This window comes from Xenopus tropicalis, chromosome 8, assembly GCF_000004195.4.
Source record: "Xenopus tropicalis strain Nigerian chromosome 8, UCB_Xtro_10.0, whole genome shotgun sequence".
Lineage (NCBI taxonomy): Eukaryota > Metazoa > Chordata > Amphibia > Anura > Pipidae > Xenopus > Xenopus tropicalis.
The window spans coordinates 134,251,489-134,268,340 of record NC_030684.2 but is presented as its reverse complement, the minus strand read 5'-3'; the positions used below and the strand labels follow the sequence as shown (position 1 = coordinate 134,268,340).

Genomic DNA, 16,852 nt, shown 5'->3' with positions numbered 1-16,852 from the left:
GTTGGGTTGAAAAATTTACAGCGGCTAAATATCAGCACATTGAGCTTGCACAGTGTAGTTACATTTGTAAGTAAATAAACCAGTAGAAAATGTGCACTAGTCAATATGGCCCTAAGTGCAAGACTGAGAACACAGTATGAAAATCTTGTAGATTGCACAATTTTTTTTTTTTACAATATACATCCCTTCCTGCACAGGGGAAACAAGCCAAATATGTTTTCTCTTCTGTTATTTCATTAGGGTCCCTGTTAATGTAAATATACTTTCCCTTTTCTGCCCAGCAACTGTGCCTGAGAAGGCTCCTGCTTTCCCATTGGAGAGATCACGTAACCCTGCCCAATCAGTGGAAACGTTTGACTCACAAAAATGAAACTAATATTCCATTGTGTGAATATAACGGGAACATGGCTGGTATCCTCCCTCCGGTGTTTCTGATCTTTAGCCTGGGGACTTCTGTTGTGTATTCTGGTGAGTAATAATAATATTATCAAGGATAATAACTAAGAAGCTAATTAATCTTATGTTAGTACATAGTTATACCTACAAGTAGAAACAATAACAAAAGAATATCCATGACTTGCTTGCTAGTAGCTGGAATAATTATTTACTTTTATGCTTTTTTTACACAATCAGACACAAATAAACACACAACTACATGCAAAGACAAATACCCGCCCCCCCCAGTGAAAATATTCTGTTGAGAATTTTTAGTTTTCTTAAGGTTACAATTGTTATTAAGTAGAAAATGTATCATTAACAGAAAGCTCCCAAATACCCCAGGGTCTGGCAAGAAGTACATTTGTACCCTGCTCACAGTTGGGGCCCTCACAGATGTAGTTAGTGGAGGGGGTAATGGGCTATGTGGTACTAAATCGTCTGTAACACAGACACTTGGTCTGATAGTGGCCCTTATCTACAGTACAGGCTTTGGACACAAACACAGCCACCATCATGCCTAAGGAGTTTAGGAACCTAGACTTTCTACACTTTATTTCAGAAATTAAACCTATATATATATATATGTGTATTTCCTTAACCCATAGAAAGACAAACCATACAGCTCTCCTAAGAACTCCAAAAGTTTATCTTGATGTGGCGCAATGTGAAATTGCGTGGTTTTTTGGGGGGGATATATATCTGCATTAGCCCCTTCCCCCTTTTTTTTCTTTCAGTACCACCCCCTCCTGATTATTACAGTAATGGCATTAATAAAGATTAAAAAAAAAAATAAAAAAGGAGTTTAGGAACCCAGACACATACAAGGTTTTTCACTGGCTGCACAGGACCAACCATTTAAAGTCACCAACCAACTGTTCAGAACATGAATATTTTCCAATTTTCACTTCCCTTAATCCATTAATACAAGATATTATCATGTAATCCTAGTCAGGCATGGATCACGGCAAATTTTCACCATTGTATGTATGTATGTATAACTTTATTTATAAAGTGCCACAAGGGTATGCAGCGCTGTACAATCTTACAATATACAAAATTATACACAGGGAGGACAAGTGTTATAATAAATACAATAAATAAGTATAAATACACAGGGAGTAAGTGCCATGTGGTATGAGACACAGTAGGAAGGAGGTCCCTGCCCCGTAGAGCTTACAATCTGAGTGGTTGGGTAACATACAGGCACAAACTGGAAGGTAAGAGTGCACCAGGTATGGTCCCTGCCCCGTAGAGCTTACAATCTAAGTGGTTGGGTAACATACAGGCACAAATTGGAAGGTAAGAGGCACCAGGTATGGGCATTTGCCCTTAAGCGCAGGACTGGGCAAAATAATGTTTTAGTGCCCCAGAAGGTACAGTCTGAGTTTTATCTTAAAGAGAGTGGGTGAGTGTTCCCAACGGAGGGATTCAGGGATAGAGTTCCAGAGGGAAGGAGCAGCGAGATAGAAAGGGTTAAGTTGAGAGAGTGCAGTGGGTGTGGATAGGGTAAAGAGACGGAGGCTCTGAGAGGAGCGGAGGAGATGGCCAGGAACGTGCAGGGAGACCAGTGAGCTTTTGCAGGGTATTAGTTGGAGGTGTTAGATTTTTCAAAAAGTTATATACTGTAGTTTATAAGAACAGCAGTGTGTAGAATGGAGCAGAGAGGAAGATATTACTACAGAGTAGGGACAGGCAGCTGGAGGGCTAAAGGAAGACGTTACCTTTGGAAGCACAAACATGAAAGATAAAACTAATAAGAGCAATGCCATTATGCAGGGATATCCAGTAAACTGGGTCTTGATTCACATGGACAGAGGCTGCCGAGTCTTCTGCTGTTGCTCCCTAGTTGCTCCTCTTGTTAAACTCCCTTTTCAATTCACTTGTGAATAGAGATGTAGCGAACCTCACAAAAAAAGTTTGCGAACCCATTTGGGAACTTCCGCCAAAAAGAGCGAACTTTTGCGAACTTTGCGAACCCCATAGACTTCAATGGGAAGGCGAACTTTAAAACCTAGAAAAGCCATTTCTGGCCAGAAAACTGATTTTAAAGTTGTTTAAAGGGTGCCACGACCTGGACAGTGACATGCAGGAGGGGGATCAAGGGCAAAAATGTCTCTGAAAAATTACAAAGAATTTTGGGTTACAGCAGATGAGATCAGCAGGACAGCTGCCCAGCTAAGGTGAACCCAAAATTGCCAACATCGCTAAAAGTTCGCGAACTTGCAAACACCCGATGTTCGCGCGAATTAGTTCGCCGGTGAACAGTTCGCTACATCTCTACTTGTGAATGATTCACTTTGGAAGGATTCACTCTTGCGCTGCTTTCCCAAATGAGGTTCTTAAGATATAGGGAGAGCAAGCTGGGACACTCCTATACACAGGGCTGGGGAATCAGAGCTGATTGCAGCTAGTTAAATTACAAATTGAATCAGCTCAGAGTCCCAGGATGAGAAAAGATACACTGAACTACAAAGTTTGTTTAGATAAGTTTACGATGGGGGTCATAAAATGTACAAATTAATGGAGCACAGGAATAGGGGGCATGTAATATTGGGAATTGAGAATGGAAATAGAATAGCGCAGCAATTACCCAATAAACTAGCACAATGCAGTATTCAGGGCCACAGTAGAGATGGAAATAGTGCAGCAATTACCAATAAACTAGCAAAATGCAGTATTCAGGGCCACAGTAGAGATGGAAATAGTGCAGCAATTACCAATAAACTAGCAAAATGCAGTATTCAGGGCCACATTGGATATGGAAATAGTGCAGCAATTACCAATAAACTAGCAAAATGCAGTATTCAGGGCCACAGTAGAGATGGAAATAGTGCAGCAATTACCAATAAACTAGCAAAATGCAGTATTCAGGGCCACAGTAGAGATGGAAATAGTGCAGCAATTACCCAATAAACTAGCAAAATGCAGTATTCAGGGCCACAGTGGACATGGAAATAGAATAGTGCAGCAATTACCTGTAGAATAAGTAGAAGAGAGAAGGTGTCAATTCCTAACTCCTTGTTAAACTCCTTTTCCAGTTCACTTGTGAATGATTCACTTTGGAAGGATTCACTCTTGCGCTGCTACCCTAGCGCTGCTTTCCCAAATGAGGTTCTTAAGATATAGGGAGAGCAAGCTGGGCCTGAACACAGGACTGGGGAATCAGAGCTGATATATAGATACATGCACTCCTCACTACACTGGACAGCATAGACCACAATACTTTTTATGTCCCTTCTGTATTGGGTATTTTGGGTGTACCAACTTCGGTCTCAGCATGTTGCTTGGTTCAGTGGAACCATAAGGAATGGATAGAAACAGGTAAGATGAAATAACTTCTTTCCCACATTTCCCTCAAAATATGCTCACTGCTCAGGATTGCACTGCCTGCAGCCCTTTCCATCTAAGTGATCAACAAACTCTTTTGCTGAGTGCCCTACTCCACAAGAAACTCCAACCCCGATTATGCAGGATGTGATAATTGCCATAACTGGAACATTAGAGAAACAGGTTGGCACTCTAGAATACCACACTGTCTCTATTGCTGCCCACAGTTTTATATTAGCAAGTGTTTACTACCTCCCCCCCCCCCCCCCCCCATTTTAATGGGAGACTTTAGAACTGTCCTCAACCCTGAGAATACTTGGGGAGAATTAGCAGCCCATCGGGACTGGTTTAGAGCCAGAAATGGATTTGTGAAGGTGGTTTTACCCTTCCACACGATAGTACTCATGCTAGGAGGGCCCTTAACGGTCCCTGTCTGTTATGTTTTCATAACTCACCGGTCCTTCCTTAACAGGCAATGAATTAAAGAGTTGGATGCATGCCTTAGAGACTGTGTGTGATCTGGGAGAGGCTGAGGATCAATATGCAGTTGATACAAGCTCCAGTAGAAAAATGGGGTCTTGCCCTTCCAAAATTTCTGATGGACTTTTATGCCAGCAAATTAGTATACATGCCTGGAGGTGGCTCAACCCAGACCCAAATAACCAGGCCATGGTCAACCAATTGCATAGAGGTCTTCCCACAATATATATCATGACCTATTCCGTGAAAACTGCAACTCATTCATAGGACCGTGGTGTCTGCTTCACCGACTAGCTGCCAGCTACCTTTCCCAGTCAAAAGCTGACCTACACAGCATAAGGATGTCCAGATAAGTTTGGGAACATGGAACACATGTCTGGCAGATACACAAATAGGAGACCCTTCCCTCTAACTCTAGGTACAGCCCATTTGCATCGAGAGGCCCCTATAACTGGAGAGATCCCAATGGATATTAGCATAGTTCTAACCTTTATTAAGTCATAATACAACAGATCTTAGATTGCACATCTTTTGTGGGATACACTGTTACTCCATGAATAGTACATCATTGATCTATACATTCTTCTTTATTTTGTTTTCCTTTTTTATGTGTACGATTACATGATATTCGTCAATTTTATTGTTACAAAACAACAATAAAAACAAATATTTGCCTTTGTTTTACAGCTCTTACACTCCTGTTTTCATGTCTCCATTGAAAAAATGTTCTGCTTGTATAGTATCCTTATAAACTCAGTGTCGGACTGGGACCCCAGGGTTCACCAGAAAACCTTAGACCCTAGGCCCACTTTCCAAACTATTTTTCCTCCTTTCCTCACCCAACCTCTTTATTCTCCCAGTCTCTTTTATTTACATGCTAGCATCTATTCTTCCACCTATTTCTCCTCTTTATTCCCATTTAGAAATAGGGAATGACCATATAGCAGGCCATTTGGTAAAGGGCAGGAGGGCCCATTGACACCTGGGCCCACCGGGAGATTTCCTGGTATCCTGGTGGGCCAGTCCGACACTGTATAAACTGTAAACAAAGCCTTTTTTTTCTTCCTTAGGAAGTCACACTCTACACTATGATGTCACTATTGTATCAGCTCCGACCCCTGGGGTCCCTCGGTATTTAGTTAGTATGTATGTGGATGGCGTGCAGTATGGGAGGTACAACAGTGACACGTGCCATGCCGAGGCTTTATATCCGTCCCTGGGGGCACTTTCTGAGCACATAGAAAAGCAAACTCAGTATGCTCAGGGATATGAAATGAGGCAAAGACGCAGGCTGAAATCTCTAAATGGATATTTAAACAAAACAAGAGGTAAGTGTAAAATACTCTGCATATTTCCTAAGCAAAAATATTTTATATGTTTCTTCATTAAAAGTACCTTGCACCTCCACATGGTTGTGCTCTGTGCCACTCTGTTCGCTTTGCCCCCCTTGTAAATCGTGTGCAGTGCACATGTTGATGCAAGGAAACCGTGAATCTACTGCCACCTCCAAAGGTGACAGTATCTCCAGGAGTCCCTAGTGTCCTGTGTCAACAGCTGAAGCACATTTGGGTCTTAACAATCCCATAGTTGTCACTTTGACGTGGAGCACCAGAAATAGTAAAATCCAAACACTGAAAAGATTTAGTGCAACTGTGTCCGATTCGCATTAAAGTGTCAGACGTTTTTTAGATCACTAGCTGCAATTTTATCAGACAAAATGCAACCTTGCAAACGCAATCATGCAGGAATTTGAATGTAAAAAAAATGTGAAGAAATGCTGCATTGTGAGTAAAAAATATGCAGAAAATTGCACACTGCACAACGTGATTCAATTGCTTGTAAAGGAGTCCTATTTAACCCCTTCAAAACCGAAAAAGAAAGCAATTCGAATGTAGCCGACTCACTCTCTGTCTTTAATTATTTACTTGTTAGTCATTTATGTTTTCAATTGATTCTTATCGCTTTTATATTCCCTCTTCTGCCCTTCATTTGTTTTTGTCTACTTATATAATTTATATAGTATAAGTAAAGTCAAAATCAAAATCTGACTCTTTCTTTGTTAAAGAAAATGAAGAGAAATGGGTTGCTAAGAGAGGGATAGCGAAGAGTAACTTGTAGTGATACGCACATTTTTTTGCCAGGCATGGATTCACTGGAGAATCATTGAGAAATATTTTTGTGAAACTGATGCACGTTAAAATCAGTCACGGTCACGTTGAAAAAGTTGCACTCGTGGCAAACAACCCACAGCCCCATCAAAAAAGTCTCACCAGTAAAAGTTGCATGGAAACCACTTTAGCTAGTTAGATTTATATTTCCCTTTAGTTTGGAAATATTTTTAAAACCTACTCAGTGATGCACAGAAAGTAAAGAGAGCCCAATCTTTACAAGTGGACACCCAGGAATGGAACTAGGGGAAAGCAAAAAAGGTCATGTGCCTAGAGCTTACAACCAATGGGTGTGCAGGAACCCTAGGCTCATACCTCTGCTCCCTTCTCTTACTCTGGGCTGCACATCCAGAACTGCCCTGAGGAGCAAACAGGTGGGGTTGTTGGCAAGCAGTGAGGGGAAAGGGGTTGAGTGGCATCTTGTCTTCTTGGCACCAAAAGCTGTGTGTGTACGGTTGTATTGCAGGTAATGGTAATATCTACCAGAGGAGGCTTGCCTGTGAGCTGTATGAAGATGGCACCATTGGTGGATATGAGGAGATTGCCTTTGATGGGCAGGAGCTTTTGGTATATGATAAGGAGAGAGTGGTGTATGTGCCTGTAACACAGGAGGCTGAGATGTTATCGTTCATATGGAATATACGTTGTGGTCCCACTGATACTAAGATATACATGGAGAATGACTGCATTGAGCATATAAAGCTGTATCTCCCTTATATATCCACTGACTTGGAGAGGAAAGGTAAGAACTCAGAAAAATGTTTAAATAACAGTAATTAATTTGTTTCACTACTTTAATATATGTAGCACATTTCCAAAGAGAACTAAAAAAAAAATAAGTTAAAAAAACTTGGTTATATTTGTCTTTGAGGTATGTGTTGATCCATTCATCAGGTCCAGTGGCATAAACATAGACAGTCACTAGGCTTATTCTGTTTTTGGCAGCAGAAATTGAAGAGAAGAAAAGGTATTGCTGGAGTCTAGTGCTGCTATACATGTGTAGTGCCCTCACTTCTTGGTAGTATTAATAGTATTAATAGTATGCCTATGAGCAAGGAAGGGATGGGCATGCCTAGTATCCAATAGGATTAATGGTATGCCTATGAGCAAGGAAGGGATGGGCATGCCTAGTATCCAATAGGATTAATGGTATACATATGAGCAAGTTAGAGATGGGCATGCCTAGTATCCACCTATCTGCCTATAATCCCCTCTAATGTACTTGTACAGAGTAATCATGTCCCCTCGCAAGCGCCTCTTTTCCAGAGAAAACAACCCCAACCCTGACAGTCTAACCTCATAGTTTAACCCTTCCATCCCCTTTACCAGTTTAGTTGCAGTCTCTGCACTCTCTCCAGCTCATTAATATCCTTCTTAAGGACTGGAGCCCAAAACTGCACTGCATACTCAAGGTGAGGCCTTACCAGGGACCTATAAAGGGGCAAAATTATGTTCTCATCCCTTGAGTCAATGCCCTTGTTTATACAAGACAGCACTTTATTTGCTTTAGTAGCCACAGAATGACACTGCCTGGAATTAGACAACTTGTTATCTACAAAAACCCCCAGATCCTTCTCCATTAAGGATACACCCAACACAGTATCATTCAGTAGATAGTTCAAGTTTATATTATTTCTACCAAAGTGCATAACTTTGCACTTATCGACATTGAACCTCATTTTCCAGTTTACTGCCCAGCAATTGGTCTTCATTATTTATTTTTTTTATAGTTCTTTGGATGATTTGCCTTCCTCTTTTAAATCTTTCCTGCTCTTTTACACCACCACCTGGTTGCTAAGGTAAACAGTACCCTAGCAACCAGATAGCTGCTGAAATACCAAACTAGAGAGTTGCTAAACAAAAACCCAAGTAACTGAAAAACTACAAAACATAAAAATGACAACCAATTGTAAATTGAATATCAGTCTACTTCATACCAAAAGTTCATTTCACAGTGAACAACCCATTTAATAAACAAGTTGAAAAACAAAGGGCCAAGGACTGACCCCTGCGGTACCCACTAACCACACTGGTCCAATTAGAAAATGTTCCATTTACCCCACTCTGTGTAATCTATCCTTCAGCCAGTTCTCTATCCAATTACAAATATTATTTTCCAATATTCCTTTACCTTTTGTATGGTACTGTATCAAATGCTTTACCAAACTGTAAGTTGATCACATCCACTGCCATTCCAGAGTCTAGGTTCCTTATTGCCTGCCTTATTTATGGCTAACATGTTTAACCTGGCTGTATTTTGCCCTATATTAAGAGAAATTTTTATCAAAATGAAACTTGCCAGGAAAATAAAGAGTAACTTACAATCTGTTTTGTTAACATGCCTATTATCAAAAGTAAAAGAAATGGTGGTTTCTACCCTCTGCACTTGGCTTTGTGCCCTCGGGTACAGGGGAACTATAGAGGTTGGAATGCTCATATGCAGGCATGATAATTTACAACGGATTTAATTATCTTTATTTGTAGCCATGTTACACTTCTATTGTAAGGAGTTTCTACTTCTGTTGCATTTGCTTTCATTAGCTAATGATTTCTCACTCTTCCTGCCAGTTCCCCCCAATGTGAATATTTCCAGCTCAGAGTCAGAGAGTGGCACCAAACTGCACTGCCGGGTGTATGGGTTCTACCCCCGAGATGTGGAAGTGAAGTGGATAAAGAATGGGAGAGATGAGATTCACTCAGAGGAGGCAGCACAGATCCTGCCAAACCCTGATGGCACCTATCAGATCAGAGTCAGTGTGGGGGTAACACCAGACAAAAATAGTAACTATTCCTGCCTTGTGGATCATAACAGTTTGGAGACCCCGATTATTGTAACCTTTGGTGAGTTTTTTGTACTCTTGTTTAGCGTTCATAAACAGGCCTTTGCAGTTCTAATGCAAGTGAGAACACAGTGAGAACCCTGAAACCTCTTCTGCCTTCCCCTACTCCTAAATCTCTTGCCCCCTACTGCCTTGACATATTGTGTTCCCCTCCAATAATGTCATTGTGGACACAGGAGCAGAGTGGGGTGGGAGGAGGCAAGGTAGCCGGCCAGGTTACCTAGGGGACCCAGTCGGTGGGGGACACCCATGGGAGAGATGCATGCAATAAAGAGTCTGAGGGGAGTTGCCAAGAGTGGGGAATGGAGAGGCAGAAGGACAGTTGCAGAGTGGTGGGTGGCGCGCAGGCAGATTACGCTAGGGGTTTTCCTTGAGATGCCTCCATCATTACTGGTGGCGCTGAGCTGCCCTGTGATTGGACAGGTGGCATCAGTCAGCCTTCAGTCAGTAGTTAGAGCTTTAACCAGGAGAAATATTTGAAAAAAAAACTCAAAACCATACAGTGAGAAATGAAAAATAGAATAAATTCAAGATTTATACTATAATATACTGTTTGTTGTATTGTGTCTTACTATACTGTATATTAGGAATTATTGTATTGTATTCATCCATGTTTGACTGATTAATCCATTTTTCCTAATATTTTTTTCTTCAGTTGTCTTCTCATGATGCTCACTAAATTATTACCTATGAAAAGATTTTCCTTCAAATCAATATCAGATCCTTACATTTTTTTTTACTATACATTTCCTTTTTTAACATTCAATATACAGTACCCAACAATGGAAGAAGCCATTTGTATTTCATCATACCTGTCAGTGTGATATTTCTCCTCCTCCTGATTATCCTGGGAATATTTATATACAGAAAGCAAATGACGAAAGGTATTTATTTTAATGTCAAAATATCATTATATTAGATATATAACAGGTGTATGATCCAGAAGAAGGTACAGCATGTTGTTACTCTCGGCTCTGGGCACTGGGGGCTCTGGAAAGTGAAAGGACTAAGCAGGCAAGTCACACTCTGTCATAAGCAACTTGGGCACCAGGGGTCATTTACTGTATAAACATTGGGCAGATGGGCACCTTGCCAGTAACTGATGGCAAGAGGTAGAATCATTAGAATCGTTATTTTACTTGCAGCCGTCTAAAAAAGCTACCCGTGTTTCAACTTCACTGAACTCATAGGATCTACAGTTATTAACCAGATAAGGCAGCGGAAAAGTAACCTGGTGAGGTTGAGGAATGCACCGAGAGCCTACTTAGAACAGACGGTAGCCACATGCCTTGACTCAGGAATATTGGGTGAAGACATGCAAATCACTTCTTAATGTCCCTGTGGCCATCTATGGATCCAGAACCCATGGTTTAACAGTAGGCAGAGAACACTTCCCTTCCATAGTGCCACAGTGAGCGTCTCCCTCTCTATCCAGCACCAGTTCAACAGTATAACTGGGGAGTCTAGTCTAGACTAGTCTAACTACAAAGAAGAATAACTATAAAATAAAACCCTTATGGTCAATCTGTTCCCTTCTTTTTAATAGCAAGGTGTCAAACAGTACTCAGCCCACATTAGTTTGATGCTTCTCAAGGATGTGGCCCATCACTTACTCACTCCTACCTGACATGGTTGCTGCAAGTAGCAGGGTACAGGGGCTTGGTATCCATTCTCCAGTCCCACTTAGTTTGTCAGTGCCGGTGTGCTCAGGGATATTAGGCACAATGGAAAGTCACATGTATCTGAATTAGCAACAGGCTTTAAACTCAAACATGTTTTCCTAATTTCACTTGTTGCCAATGCATTGAAAATGCATCTTGTGGGGAACAATATAATTGCATAGGTATTATAACTATGTACTAAGCATAACTGAGCAGGAACAGCCCTGAGTTTGCTTATAGCTGAGATATTCTGTAGGAACATGGGAGAGTATAGTGGCATACAGTATATAGACAGCATTGCAGGGCAGTCTGTGATGACATTTCCCTCAACAGCTCCAGTTTCTTAATCCCCATATCTCCTCCCTGTAGTTGCTTGTGCCATGTAACTATTCTTTCTTTCATTATAAATAATGTTTTTTGTTTTCTTTTAGACTCTCATGGCAGCCATGAATGTGTGAGTATCAGTGGGGAGAGCTTGAACACTGATGCGCGCCCCAAGGCGCAGGAAGAGCAGATAACTCATAGCTCGCCGGAGGGATTAGAGAACTCTGATGAGATTTTACGAAAAGTTGAAAAGAGGCATTATCCTTTTTATATCAAGCAAGTTCTAAAGCCTCAATGAAGCTGACCCACTAATTTTGTAAAGAAGTTGACTAATTCCAGTGGCGAACAAATTTATCTGACCAAATTCTGCTGCTCAAAAGCAATTACAGATGCAGGAGGATTCACCAGAGAATGCTGATTATGAGCACTACGGCAGCCATCTTGTTATCTTACATGTAGACTTCATTGTGTCCCGAGAGCTGGGGAATTTTTCAGCAATCGATATTGTTTAGAACTGGGATCCCCAACCTTTTATTACCACACTCAGTTGTAAACAGTGCTGGGGAGCAACACAAGCAACCCAAGTTATTCGGGGATGCCAAATAAGGGCTGTGATTGGCTATTTGGTAGACACATGTGGACTGCTAGCCTGCTCTGTGTTTCCACTTGCCTCCAAGACAGAAATGTAAAAATGGGCACCGACTTTATGGCCACTGGGAGGAAAATCAAAGAGGGTGGTGAGCGACATGTTGCCCCTGAGCCACTGGTTGGGGATCACTGGGTTAGAGGAGCAGAGGGGCCTAAGCCTTATTTCTTGTAACAGTAACATTACTTATTGGAGTTAGTTATCTGACTGGAGGATGGGGCAATTCTTGGTGGATCCTGGAGGTGCCAGGGGCAGATGGGAAAGAAGCAGAACCTGGGAAGAGTCTGGTCCTGGAGCCCAAACTAAAGGGAGGTTCACCAGAGGCAATAAGGCACACCCTACATGCCCAACAGGGAGGTGCCACCCCTGCAGCACCACCTGCCAAGCAACAAGAATTCTCAAGGTGACCAACACCATCAGAATTGCCTGTAAACTCTACTGACTCAAACCCTCTGAGCATTTGCTTAATAAGTCCCCAATGGGAGGCTCCAGTGAGGCCTTTTTTTGCATAGAAGAGACATTTTTGAAAAGATAGTACTAACGGGGGTTTAAGGAACGTAAGGGGTTATGTAATAAAAAGTACTAAGTTCGCCCAGCAACAGTGACCCATAGCAACCAATCAGCAGGTAGCATTTACTGGTCACCTGTTAAAAAACATACATCTTATTGGTTGCTGCTCCTGGCAAACGTAGTGCCTTTTATTACATATGGGGGTTTGTGTAGCAATTGAACTGTGTTTTAAAAATCCCACCTGTAAGTAATTCTGGGGCTGCCACTTTAAAATACTGTGGTAGTTAGTGGGCCGGTACTGTATTACTAGTCCGTTATACAGACCCCCATGTAGGAGTTCTACTACTCTGCATTTTTCTCTTTGCTACATTCATTTGCTACATTTGTGTTATGATACCCAAAAGCTTCCTGTAACATATACAGTGGATAAGGTGCCCTTTACTGTGATTTAAAAAGATATCGTCTATTATCATCTTTATAAATAATAGTAAGGGCTCCTTTATTCAATACAATTAGCTTTTCTGGATGACCCAGTTAAAAGGGCCACAGTGCAAATCCACAAAACACTGCATTAAATGAATGAACCATGCTGCTACTTATTCCTGAGAGTCCGAGGGTTAAGAGCGCAGTAACTTTTTCATCTTTATATGCAGCATATATATTGCAAGAAAGGCACAACCATGATGTTATTATCAACAAACACCACATATTATCTATAAATAACATTATCTATAAATTAATATTAACTATAAAAAGTGACTATATCTTTAATACACACATATTTATATAAATACCCTATCCAGTTTATACTAAAGCAATCTCCTACTAACCAGCTCCCCAGACTCCCACCTCCCTCCCCTGCAATCAGTCTTACACCCTGCTGCTGGGATCCCCCTGCTCTCCCCTAAGAGAGAACCTGTTTATTCCATGGTAATATCCCTATCATGGCTGCCTGTTAAGCAAAGAATAGCATACAAATTCCTTCTGCTAACATTCATATGGCACTGCCATCCCTCAACTTAAACCTTTCTACCTTGCTGCTCCCCAATTCCTAATTCCATCCCCGAATTCCTTCTTGAGGAACAATCTCTCTAAGTAGGGATGAACCAAATCCACTTTTTTTGAATTCGGCCGAACCCCAAATCCTTCTTGAGAGATTCGGCTGAATACCGAACTGAATCCGAATCCTAGTTTGCAAATGCAAATTATATAACAGAAGGGTTAAATGTTGCCGTGCGATTAAAAAAAATCCAACTTCTATGTTTACATGACAAAGAGTCACATCGTTTTTTGAGGATTTGGTTTCAGTACTGCCAGGAGCGTGGATTCGGCCGAATCCTGTTGAAAAAGGCAGAATATTGGCCAAATCCCAAATAGAATCCTGGATCCCTAACTTTATTTATCATGTCTAGTCCTACACTAGGGCAAAACTCCAAAACATGTGCGCTTTTACCCTCCAAATTGTGCCTGTATGTTACCCGACTACTTAGATTGTAAGCTCTACGGGGCAGGGACCTCCTTCCTACTGTGTCTCATACCTCATGGCACTTACTCCATGTGCATTTATATATATTTATTGTATTTATTATAACACTTGTCCTCCCTGTGTGTAATTGTGTATATTGTAAGATTGTACAGCGCTGCGTACCCTTGTGGCGCTTTATAAATAAAGTTATATATAAACAAGGGCTTTGTTGGGTCTGATTAGTCACCACCTGTAAAAAAGTGGATGGGGCTTGGAGCAGGGTAATTTGCGTTAACAAGGGCTGCTGGAAAAGAATACAAGACTACAATTGTTTATTTTCTTATTTAATGTTTGTGATTAGAGAAGTGTATGAGGCCCCCAGTGGGTTTTCACATGCGGAAATTAGGGGAGTAACTGGATTCTGGTCTAGACATGCTCTTCTTTCTTAGGGAGCAGCACTGGTTCTAATCTGGTAGATCAGAAGGGGAAAAACTGAACAAACTAATACAAGGCATGATAAATATACCTAAGGAATAGCAATATCAGCATTATCTGTAGAAATAATCTTATACCAAAGCCAAATGTGGGAATCCCCCAGCAAAAAAAGGAAAGTTGTGCTCAACCACTAAATTTTAAACCTTTAGGTGGGGGTGCAATGAGTTTGTGACCACAAAATACATATAAACAACAACAAGAGATCCTCTGCACTTACCCATTACCAATATATATAGGCATTAACCCATTCTGTGCATTAAGCTACCAAGCAATGCCCTCCCCTTTAAGCAAAACAGGGATTGTTTGTCCATACATTGCAATATACTTCAAGCTGGCCAACTACGTCAAAGTCATCCCTTCTGGCCTCTCTATGGGAGACTTTCCTTGGGCCAGGTTGGAACTGCAGAGTGCCATTGAGCCCTATGGGAGACTTTCTTTGGGCCAGATTGGAGCTGCAGAGTGCCATTGAGCACTATGGGAGACTTTCCTTGGGCCGGGTTAGGCCAGGGTGCCATTGAGCCCTATGGGAGGCTTTCCTTGGGCCGGGTTGGAGCTGCAGAGTGCCATTGAGCCCTATGGGTGACTTTCCTTGGGCCGGGTTGGAGCTGCAGAGTGCCATTGAGCCCTATGGGAGACTTTCCTTGGGCCGGGTTGGAGCTGCAGAGTGCCATTGAGCCCTATGGGAGACTTTCCTTGGGCCAGGTTGGAGCTGCAGAGTGCCATTGAGCCCTATGGGAGGCTTTTCTTGGGCCGGGTTGGAGCTGCAGAGTGCCATTGAGCCCTATGGGAGGCTTTCCTTGGGCCGGGTTGGAGCTGCAGAGTGCCATTGAGCCCTATGGGAGACTTTCCTTGGGCCGGGTTGGAGCTGCAGAGTGCCATTGAGCACTATGGGAGGCTTTCCTTGGGCCGGGTTGGAGCTGCAGAGTGCCATTGAGCCCTATGGGAGACTTTCCTTGGGCCGGGTTGGAGCTGCAGAGTGCCATTGAGCCCTATGGGAGGCTTTCCTTGGGCCGGGTTGGAGCTGCAGAGTGCCATTGAGCCCTATGGGAGACTTCCTTGGGCCGGGTTGGAGCTGTAGAGTGCCATTGAGCCCTATGGGAGACTTTCCTTGGGCCTGGTTGGAGCTGCAGAGTGCCATTGAGCCCTATGGGAGGCTTTCCTTGGGCCGGGTTGGAGCTGCAGAGTGCCATTGAGCCCTATGGGAGACTTTCCTTGGGCCGGGTTGGAGCTGTAGAGTGCCATTGAGCCCTATGGGAGACTTTCCTTGGGCCGGGTTGGAGCTGCAGAGTGCCATTGAGCCCTATGGGAGACTTTCCTTGGGCCGGGTTGGAGCTGCAGAGTGCCATTGAGCCCTATGGGAGACTTTCCTTGGGTCGGGTTGGAGCTGCAGAGTGCCATTGAGCCCTATGGGAGACTTTCCTTGGGCTGGGTTGGAGCTGCAGAGTGCCATTGAGCCCTATGGGAGACTTTCCTTGGGCCGGGTTGGAGCTGCAGAGTGCCATTGAGCCCTATGGGAGACTTTCTTTGGGCCAGATTGGAGCTGCAGAGTGCCATTGAGCACTATGGGAGACTTTCCTTGGGCCGGGTTGGGCCAGGGTGCCATTGAGCCCTATGGGAGGCTTTCCTTGGGCCGGGTTGGAGCTGCAGAGTGCCATTGAGCCCTATGGGAGACTTTCCTTGGGCCAGGTTGGGGCTGCAGAGTGCCATTGAGCCCTATGGGAGACTTTCCTTGGGCCGGGTTGGAGCTGCAGAGTGCCATTGAGCCCTATGGGAGACCTTCCTTGGGCCGGGTTTGAGCTGCAGAGTGCCATTGAGCCCTATGGGAGACTTTCCTTGGGCCAGGTTGGGGCTGCAGAGTGCCATTGAGCCCTATGGGAGACTTTCCTTGGGCCGGGTTGGGGCTGCAGAGTGCCATTGAGCCCTATGGGAGACTTTCCTTGGGCCGGGTTGGAGCTGCAGAGTGCCATTGAGCCCTATGGGAGACTTTCCTTGGGCCGGGTTGGAGCTGCAGAGTGCCATTGAGCCCTATGGGAGACTTTCCTTGGGCCGGGTTGGAGCTGCAGAGTGCCATTGAGCCCTATGGGAGACTTTCCTTGGGCCGGGTTGGAGCTGCAGAGTGCCATTGAGCCCTATGGGAGACTTTCCTTGGGCCAGGTTGGAGCTGCAGAGTGCCATTGAGCCCTATGGGAGGCTTTTCTTGGGCCGGGTTGGAGCTGCAGAGTGCCATTGAGCCCTATGGGAGGCTTTCCTTGGGCCGGGTTGGAGCTGCAGAGTGCCATTGAGCCCTATGGGAGGCTTTCCTTGGGCCGGGTTGGAGCTGCAGAGTGCCATTGAGCCCTATGGGAGGCTTTCCTTGGGCCGGGTTGGAGCTGCAGAGTGCCATTGAGCCCTATGGGAGACTTTCCTTGGGCCGGGTTGGAGCTGCAGAGTGCCATTGAGCCCTATGGGAGGCTTTCCTTGGGCCGGGTTGGAGCTGCAGAGTGCCATTGAGCCCTATG

The 16,852-nt window shown here is 43.5% G+C and overlaps 1 protein-coding gene across 1 annotated transcript; it reads left to right on the top strand.

Moving 5' to 3' along the window:
• The first annotated feature begins 255 nt into the window (after positions 1–255).
• On the top strand, positions 256–14,072 carry LOC100495542 (major histocompatibility complex class I-related gene protein). The gene is made up of 6 exons (XM_002940065.5): positions 256–468; positions 5,316–5,573; positions 6,880–7,155; positions 8,982–9,254; positions 10,027–10,137; positions 11,346–14,072. Exons 1-6 carry the CDS (start codon positions 405–407, stop codon positions 11,534–11,536), a joined length of 1,173 nt encoding a protein of 390 aa, XP_002940111.1. The 5' UTR covers positions 256–404; the 3' UTR covers positions 11,537–14,072.
• Positions 14,073–16,852: the final 2,780 nt, after the last annotated feature.

Coding starts and splice junctions, on each gene's coding strand:
- LOC100495542 (XM_002940065.5), top strand. CDS start 405: ATGGCTGGTATCCTCCCTCCGGTGTTTCTGATCTTTAGCCTGGGGACT. Junction 469..5,315: donor GACTTCTGTTGTGTATTCTG/GTGAGTAATAAT, acceptor TTTCTTCCTTAG/GAAGTCACACTCTACACTAT. Junction 5,574..6,879: donor ATATTTAAACAAAACAAGAG/GTAAGTGTAAAA, acceptor GTTGTATTGCAG/GTAATGGTAATATCTACCAG.